Source organism: Anopheles maculipalpis, chromosome 2RL (genome assembly GCF_943734695.1).
Source record: "Anopheles maculipalpis chromosome 2RL, idAnoMacuDA_375_x, whole genome shotgun sequence".
Classification (NCBI taxonomy): Eukaryota; Metazoa; Arthropoda; class Insecta; order Diptera; family Culicidae; genus Anopheles; species Anopheles maculipalpis.
In genome coordinates this window covers 36,699,153-36,708,121 of record NC_064871.1, presented here as the reverse complement: position 1 = coordinate 36,708,121, position 8,969 = coordinate 36,699,153, and the positions used below count along the sequence as shown (strand labels likewise).

General features: G+C 40.7%; 2 protein-coding genes across 2 annotated transcripts; one reads left to right on the top strand and one right to left on the bottom strand.

The window, feature by feature from the left end:
- Positions 1-452: 452 nt before the first annotated feature.
- Positions 453-1,883, bottom strand: LOC126557913 (mitochondrial-processing peptidase subunit beta-like). Its single transcript, XM_050213826.1, has one exon. The coding sequence runs from the start codon at positions 1,881-1,883 to the stop codon at positions 459-461; it is 1,425 nt and encodes a 474-aa protein (XP_050069783.1). The 3' UTR covers positions 453-458.
- A 5,181-nt stretch (positions 1,884-7,064) lies between these two features.
- LOC126558546 (uncharacterized) lies at positions 7,065-8,764 on the top strand. The gene is made up of 4 exons (XM_050214570.1): positions 7,065-7,149; positions 7,499-7,930; positions 8,075-8,440; positions 8,628-8,764. The coding sequence occupies exons 1-4, from the start codon at positions 7,065-7,067 to the stop codon at positions 8,726-8,728; spliced, it is 984 nt and encodes a 327-aa protein (XP_050070527.1). The 3' UTR covers positions 8,729-8,764.
- The last annotated feature ends 205 nt before the right edge of the window (positions 8,765-8,969 follow it).

Genomic DNA, 8,969 nt, shown 5'->3' with positions numbered 1-8,969 from the left:
TTTTCCACCAATAATGATTCTGGTCATGGCGGTAAAATGCACACGGGCCAAAGGAGCAATCAATTATACCAACATTTTTATATCTAAATTGCTACCTGTCTAAAGAGTTAATTGTGAGCGGTTTGCGTCGTTTTCTTGCATGTATAAAAACAATCTAAATTAAAATAATTTTTGGTGTCGAAAAGTCGGGATGATGTTATGCAAGTAGTTTAGCTTAGGACTGTAAGCACTCAGCTTGAACTGAACAAAATGTTGATGTACAGAAAAAGGCTCTTTAGAAGGTATTTAGAAATTGTGATGGTAAAACAATGTATAATGCGCGAAAAGGAACAGTTTTTCATCATATTGAATATTACTTATTACGTACCTTGTTAACAGTCCATTTATTGATGTTGTTTTTGACAGGTTCTACTGCACCCACATTCACTAAAATTCACGCTTATTTTTCCACCATTATTTTACAAGCGAGTCCATGTCATAGAAGCACGGATTCGCATATAATCAGGCAAGTTCTCGACCGGTCCGACGGCTGCTACTGCTGGGCAACGATCGTAAATGTACTTCATTCCAACATCACGCACATTCTGGGCAGTAACACTATCAATTCTTTGTTCCAATTCGTGTAATGGAATTCGACGATTGTAGCATAGCATTTGGCGCCCAATATCCTCACAGATAGGCGTAGTGCCATTCAAATGCATCAACATGTTGGTCTTGAGCAAGTTCTTGGCTCGTTCTACTTCGCCCTCTGTTATCATTGTACAGAGTCGCATCCATTCCTTTTGCACATTAAACAGCATGTCCTCACAACTAAGCGGATCACACACAAAATATAAACCCCACAGACCAGTGTCCTTGTAACAGGTGTTAAACGACCGAAAGCTATGGCACAATCCATCAACAGCCGAAGCTACGGCCAACTTGGACGCACTATTCACACTTCCACTCTGCGAGCGATCCCACACACCAATAAACGTACTGGCCACCAAAAGCGGGACATTATCCGGATCAGTCCAGCCGCATCCCTCGACGGCGATTGCGACATGCGCAAGCGGCAATGAATCATCGCGAACACGCACTTCAGATCCAGTAAAGCGGTACGTGGCCAACGCTTCCGCATTGCTATTCACTGAGGAGCTCAAACTACTAAAGTTCTGTTCCGCTAACTTCACCAAATCGTTGTGGCATACACCACCTGCCGCTGCCAATACGATGCGAGGTGCAGTATAATGCTCCTTAATATACTGCTCAAGGTCTGTCTTCCCAATCGACCGAATATTTTTGGTTGGTCCAAGGATGGTATTACCAAGCGGTGTACCCTGGTAGGCGGTGGCGTGCAAATGGTCGAACACTACCTCCTGCAAGTTACTTTCGATCTCTTGCATCTCCCGTAGGATAACGTCTCGTTCACGCTCAATCTCTGCTTCGCCCAGTTTCGGGTTCTGTATTATATCGGCCAGCAATGCGATAGCTTTCGGTACATCCTGCGATGGACACTTGGCGTAGAAGACGATCTGCTCACGCGATGTATAAGCATTCAGGTGTGCGCCCATGTTTTCCACCTCTAGCTCGAGATCAACCTGCGAACGATTACGTGTGCCTTTGAACGCCATATGCTCCAGAAAATGGGCCACACCGTTGTTGTTGTCATTTTCGAAACGTGAACCGGCATTTATCCACACACCAACGGTAGTAGTTTGCAAGCCCGTATCTTCACTTGCCACACGAAGTCCACTCTTCAGTTGGGTAACTTGTGTCGGTGGTATGTTCAGGAGAGTGGCCCGGAATTTGGCAGTATCCGTAACTTTGGTGCGGCGGAACAGCAGCGGCTGCCAACGGTTGTACAGACGTAACCCGATCGACGGTTTCAATAACGACGCCATAGCTTTCAGGATTGAATTCGTTGAAATTAATACGACCCTACACTCGATGATGACGAAAGGCTCCTTCGATTCGCGGACAAGAAAAACAACTAATATCAAAACTGCCGGCACATGACGGTTGTCAAAATGCAACAACAAATGACGCAATACATTTGTCATGTTCCACTAACAGCATTGCCAGAAATGCTGTCAGTTACGAAAAACATTTTGCCAGTATATTTTGGAAATTAAATAACAAAGAGCAATTATTCTAATTTTCATGATATTCTTTTAATACTGATATCTCAAAAAATGTACAACTACCTTATATGCTGGCAACTAATACAAAATAACTTCTTCTTGCTTTTCAACGGCTCTACTGAAACTATCTTTTGTATTATAAAACAGTAAATTAAATAATCAAATTCTCGTAATCTCTTTACGTTCAAGACTCCTCTCCCCCTTTCTTTCCTTCTACATTTCTTCTACATATGAACAATGTCTGAGATGCCGTTCGTTCAAAAGCAGAACGGAAGGTAGGCAAACTAGTTTCAAACCATTGAGCGTACGTGTCGATTTTGTCGTACCGGGTATGACGCATTCTTCGTCTCCGACGGTGGTTTTTCGAAGACGTACAGCTTGATCCGTCAGTGTGGGAAGAATAATTTTCTATTACTAACCACCGTTGCTACTGTAGCGGTCGGTCGACCAGCGGATGTAAATAAGCCCTGCAACGGTAAAGGGGAAATTATTTCGCCGATGGATCACAAGTAAAAAAAGGCACACCGCTACGCCCAAAGGCGGCTCCTCTCGGGAAATTCATAAATAACAGGTTCCCGTTTCTACCGGACTTTGTGTGGCGGGCTTTTGCAGGTCTCCCGGGAAGCAGATCGCAGCACCATCCGCCAAAGGGCAGTTATGCTCTTTTTCTACCATTGAAAAACATGCTTCTGTAATGAAATCAGCAAACGTTCTGGGAGGTCCCAAATGCCCTTGAGTTATGCGGGTGACCTCTGGTAAGAAAAATCCGTTGTCAAGAAGGCTGAAAATGAAAATAACAAACATTTGGTACAAACCACGCTATAATATTTAATCGTGTGACCAATCCCCTCGTCAGTGAATCAATCTGGGCGTCTCAACGTACAGAATTGGGTGAGTTTATTGTACATGAAGGGTGTGGAAAGTGTGTATGCTAATCGTTGAATGGCGTGATAAGGGATTATTTTCAGCACCATATTTTCATCGCACGGAAGTTTTTGAGCAAGAATATATTTTTAAGAATATCAAATTGAAGCTAGCTAAATAATATGATAAATTACTGAGTTTAGGAAACAAAACAAGTAGAAGGAAAGCTTTTACATCGCTTATTAAACCTATTAAATGCTAAAAGTGTTTATTTATTCTACATGATGTGTAATCAGAAGTTGAGCAACTACCCATATCCACCGACTGGTTGTCTACAAGCTGTACCGAAGCCAACTTACTCATTTGATGTTTTAGACGTTTCATGCGAGAATTGTAACGAACAAGAACTTCAGAACGAACAATAACCCAAACTTTAATAATGAAGATGGTTCCGGCAAAGGAAAAACACTACCCAAAGAGAGATCCAACACCATAACAATGAATAGATGGATCTCGTTTCACTTTAGCGCCAACTTTTCGTATACGCAACAGCGGCATTGCCATTGATTGAAATCGACCTTAAGCTTCGAAATACTAAACCAACCATAAACCTTTTCGCTCGAAGTTTTTTTATCGACCAAGCATATCGTTTTTGTTCCAGTTCATCGGAGTTCCAACCCTTGGAGGGTCCTCTTCCGCTAACAGCTTTAGTAAAAACTCGCATCAAGGAAACATGCTCCATCATTTACACCACTTAACGAGATTAATGAATCTTTTGGGTCAAATGGACCTATTGTTAACAGTCTTACGCTTTTTACTCGCCGTCATACCGTCGTCGCTGCAGAATGTTTGCGAATGGAATGCAGTAACTTTTTTACTTTTCACCTGACACACCAAATGAAGCCCTTCAGGGTTGTACATTTTCGAAATTAAGAATCCGGCCTTTTCCGGTAGCAATCGAAACATTTCGTGACTGGTGGTCTTCAAAAGAGTCACTTCTTCACGATTCGCTGACCTTACGGAAACGCATTCGCACGCACATCTTTATACGTTCAATAAATTCAACCCGGAGTGGCCTGCTACCAACGCCAAAAAACAAAACAAAAAAAAAACCAACGACCAACGACGAATTTTGTTCCGCTACAGTTACGGTCAAGGAGTGGTAAAACATTCGGCGACCCGAATAATTATTCGCTGAAGACGCAGACAACGAACCGTTCTGGTTTAATTACCAACATATCGTGATGTGAAAGCATAAACCTTTCAACCTGGACATGCGTAGACGGTGATCCAAGATGCTGATCCAACACTTTCAGGAAATCGAGCTTCCCTTAGGCTTAGAAGTTAACTCTGCCACCGATATCGAACATACCATTTCATCATATGAGTTTAAGAATTATATGAATTACTGAAATTTCCAAAGTGCTTGGTTAACTTTATTTGCTAGCCAAGCAAAAAATATTAATACACTACTAAAGCTTATGTGAAATTAGCTAAGTTATTTTTCATTTTGGAGTCCCCGTTTGACCAGGAAAATTTAGCAACTTCACACCGATTAGCATAAATAAATTAAAACAGTATACTCGTGAAATTCATCCTATAAAAAATATTTTTAAACATTGTTGAGTTTATAGTTTATTAGAGTTGTGATAAAGCAATGAGTTGTTGAATTTAAACTAAACGCCCTAAAACTATTTAGTGCATTATTGCCATTGCCCAAAGCTGCCAAAAAGCTTACGGTATTGTTAGGGAAAAGCAATTACTGGCCTAATTCCGGGGCATTGTTATCAAAACTGTGCATCAATATTTGGTATGCTGCTGAACCACGGGTCGTATCGTATCGATTAATTAGCTGTTAGAACAATGGAATTTAGTAAAATGTATGTGCACGTTGTTATTGAATAGCCCTGGCATGTATAATCTATGAAACGATTGATGTTTTGATTGTTTCTAGGTATTTGTAAATCATAAAAGCTTATCACCCTTCAAACTATTATTTATCAAAACAAAAATATCATAAGAAGAATCATGATCCACGAGGGAGCGAGTTGTAAGTAACACCGGCGCTAGTCTGCACACAACAGGACCGGGGTAGAAATCTCATCCGGATCGTTTCCACGTAGTGAAGACTGACTATCTAAGTACGTGTTATCAGCAAGCTTTGTAAGCCATTAGATGGACCTAGCAGGTCGTTGAGCAAAGAATAAGAAGAAAAAAAATCAAGATTATACTAAGCTGTAAAATTATAAAATATATTTTTCCGGGGGTATGCTACATTAATTTCAAATGAGGAATACTGAAACACATTGCTTATTGATCAGAAGCTTTAATTTTGTATCAATCAACACGGCTGCTCTCTTCACAAGGCAGGACCAGGGTTCAAATTCCATCCGGGGAACGTTCCGGATCGTAGTGAGACGTGATTATACATCTACATCGTATCAACAAGTATAGTGAGCCATTCTAGCCACCTAGCAGCGTCGTGAAGTCAAGTAGAAGAACCTTATGCTGAATATCTATTATTTTGAACGCAATATAAGGCTGTACAACAATCTTGATGCTTGCACTACGGTACTCAGTGCATCACAGATAAAAGCAACTCTTGCAGTACCAGTAGCTTCCAATGACTTATAACGAGAGAGCTTATACCTTTAAAACCGTATCAATTTCTCTAAGCGCAGTGCATATCGTTCGTAGAGAACCATTTCGCTGTAACTCGCTCACTGCACTGTGCAAAAAGGAACTCATTTGCACTCACTCTTCCAATCACGCTAAGCTCCCCAAGAGAAAGTTCGAAAAGTGAGTATCTCTTGACAACAACAACATGCCGAACAGCTGTCTACCTCGAGAAATCGATACGGAACCGAACCTACACGATGCTGGCTTCAAACACTCACTGCAGACATCGACGAGAACCGTTCGTGACATTCATATTTCATTCGACAGTACTATCTGAGTCTCGAGCGTGAGAAGACACGTACAATACGTTCGGTTCTGCCGTTATTCGTAAAATTTACTCGTAAATATTTTTGTTGATTGTTTCTATACCTTACTTTTGACGTACCTAATATAAAGCTATAGAGTTGACAATCATTACGAAACATTGTGAAAAACTTTTCTTTCCAAAGGTGTTTTGAAATGAAGTAGTGATAAAGTGAATAACATAATAGTGTGAAACGCAAACAAAAAGCTACACTGGCAAACCGTTGAACGTTTTTCCTCATGAATATTTTCCTAACTAATTCAGAAGCCAAGGAACCGGCTCTGTGGAAAACCACTCAATGTCGAAACGCTGGATTCACTTACTGTGAAGGACGTGTGTAGTGCAAACTGGTTCAAGAGGGATAACGAACTTCACTGCGTTGTCGATATGAGTGTACAGTTTGTCAACAAACCATCAACACTACCACCATCATCATCATCACATACAATAGGCGTCACTGCTGTAAAACACCGGGCGGCTCCATCGCACAAGTGAACACCTGAAACCGTTTTTTGTCCCGTTTGTATGGGAATGAGTGCTCTCCGTTTGTTGTGAAAAATGAATGAATAGTGAAAAACATACAGAAGCAAATTCACACAACAGCTCACAAATAAACGTTTGGCGCATTCGAGCATTTTCACCCTGCAGGCAAGCTGAAAGCACGTACTTGTTGAGTGGTTTTTTTTTCTGTCGATCACGTTCGTTAGATTTAAACCATGGTGGCAATCCTTCAAAATATTACCAAGCGTGTTGCGTAGTATGTTTAATTATTTGCTTATTTACAGGGTTTCCGTTTACGATTCGAGAGATATTCAAGACCATTTCTGGATACTGTTTTGTACCGTAGTGCCTGCTCTAAATTGATAATTTGTCTGCGTGTATTATTTGAACTTGAATTAAACAGCTTGGTGCAGTGTGTTTAAATCTTTTGATGTAAAAGAAAACAATTGTTTTTGCTATGTATGAGCTATACAAGACACATCAGTTGCTTATCAAATATGATCGTGCATAAATGACTGTGTAATGAACACAAAACGCAAAATGTGAGTGATTGGATTACTTCATATTACTCGTCCGAAACCGGCTGCTAACGAATGTTTGAAAGGAAACAACACACGGATACAATGCTGCTTTCGAACAGATGGATTAGTCTATTAGTAACGAGTTTACTGTTTACAGGTATGTCAAATTCTAATCACAAAATTCCCTTTTGAAACTTCAGCTTAAAAACTTAAACACTTAAGATGCAAACCGAACCGATTGTTAGGGATGCCCATCTAAACCATCTTCTTTTCGTATTCTCTTACATGAAATTACTCCTATTCCACAAAGATCACTACTCCCATTACTTATTTTTACAAAAGGACACTGTCGATATTTTTTTACTACTAAATATACTCCGTTGTTGTGGCACAACTTATCATAACAGCATTACTAGTTATAAACGCACCCTTTAAAATGCTAAAAATCACAAATAAAAGAACTTAAGCTCATAACGGAAAGGTCGCGTATTTATTTTCGTTAACAGAAATTATTGGCCTCAAACTAAAAACCGTACGAATACCACCGTATAAGTTTCGTGGTGAATCCGCATTACTCGAGTGCCACTACGAACTGAACGGCCAGCGAAAAGGGCATGGGACACTTAATGGAGGCAATCGACGACATCATACCTATCAGAGCGACTATCTGGGTGAACCCTTCGAAGAGGAGGAAAAGCTCTACTCCATCAAATGGTACAAAGACAACGAGGAGTTTTATCGTTACGTGCCCTCAGCGTCACAACCGATTAAAAGCTACAAAATCGAAGGTATCCGGGTCGATCCGAACCATTCGGACGGTACGAAGGTGTTGTTGCGTGGTTTAACACTCAAATCCTCCGGTATCTATCGTTGTGAGATCTCGGCGGAAGCGCCCAGCTTCGACTCGGTTCAGGGTGAGGGCCGGCTGGATGTGATATGTAAGTAACCGAAGAAGAATATGTCAAGTGATAGAAGAACAAAAAAACTACACTCTTACCTTTATCACATAGACGTTAGACAAAAAATGTCTTGCTTTTGATTGGGTTTCTTGCATTGCAATCTGTTACCGTTGTCGCTTGCAGATGTTCCAAAGGATGGTCCACACATCAGCGATGGTGGACGGCAAAGCTTCCAAAATGGTGAAACGATGGAGTTGAACTGTACCTCCGGTCGCTCGTATCCAGCCACCACGCTCCAGTGGCATCTGAATGATTTGCCTGTGACGGACCCGAACAGTATCGTGCACTATCCTTCGGTGCAAAATCAACATGGGTTGATTACCACCTTTCTTGGGCTGAGCATGGTCGTCAACCATCGGCACTATATCGACGGTACGATACGGATTAAGTGTGTGGCAAGCTTATCGCCCGTCTTATGGCGTGGCGGACAGGAGAGCATCGTCCAGTGGGAGCAGCCGGCCATCGACAGTCGTGTTGCCATGCTGTTAGGTACGTTTGTATGGTTAACCAATCACACATGACTAATTACATGCATTTAAATATGTTCTGTTTAAGTGTATTCGAACGTTAGTTATTGTTTGCTCCATTCAAAGCGCTTTTTATTTTACTTTTTACGCTTCCAAAGCGTTAAATCACTAATACTTCTTTCTTCGTTTTCTAAACTTTCTTTTTGCAGTGAAAAGTAACGACACGAGCAGAAGCAAAATCTTAATAGTGCCCTTTATAAGCCTTGTGGCTTATGCCATTTGTCCAATACATGCTCGCATACATTGGTGATAGTATGTTTTCTGAGATTATATATTACACACACACACACACACATCCCATCGCATAGCTGATGTACATTTAGCAAAAATGACTAGAAGACAGGAAAAATAAAAACGTTAGCCTATTTCTTTTAGGTCTAGTTTGACTAGAATAAAAAATCTAGTTTATTCAGCGAAATATTTTTTTATTACATTTTTATTCTATGAAATTATTTTTTCTTTATTCAATAGATTAAAATCAAACAAAAAGC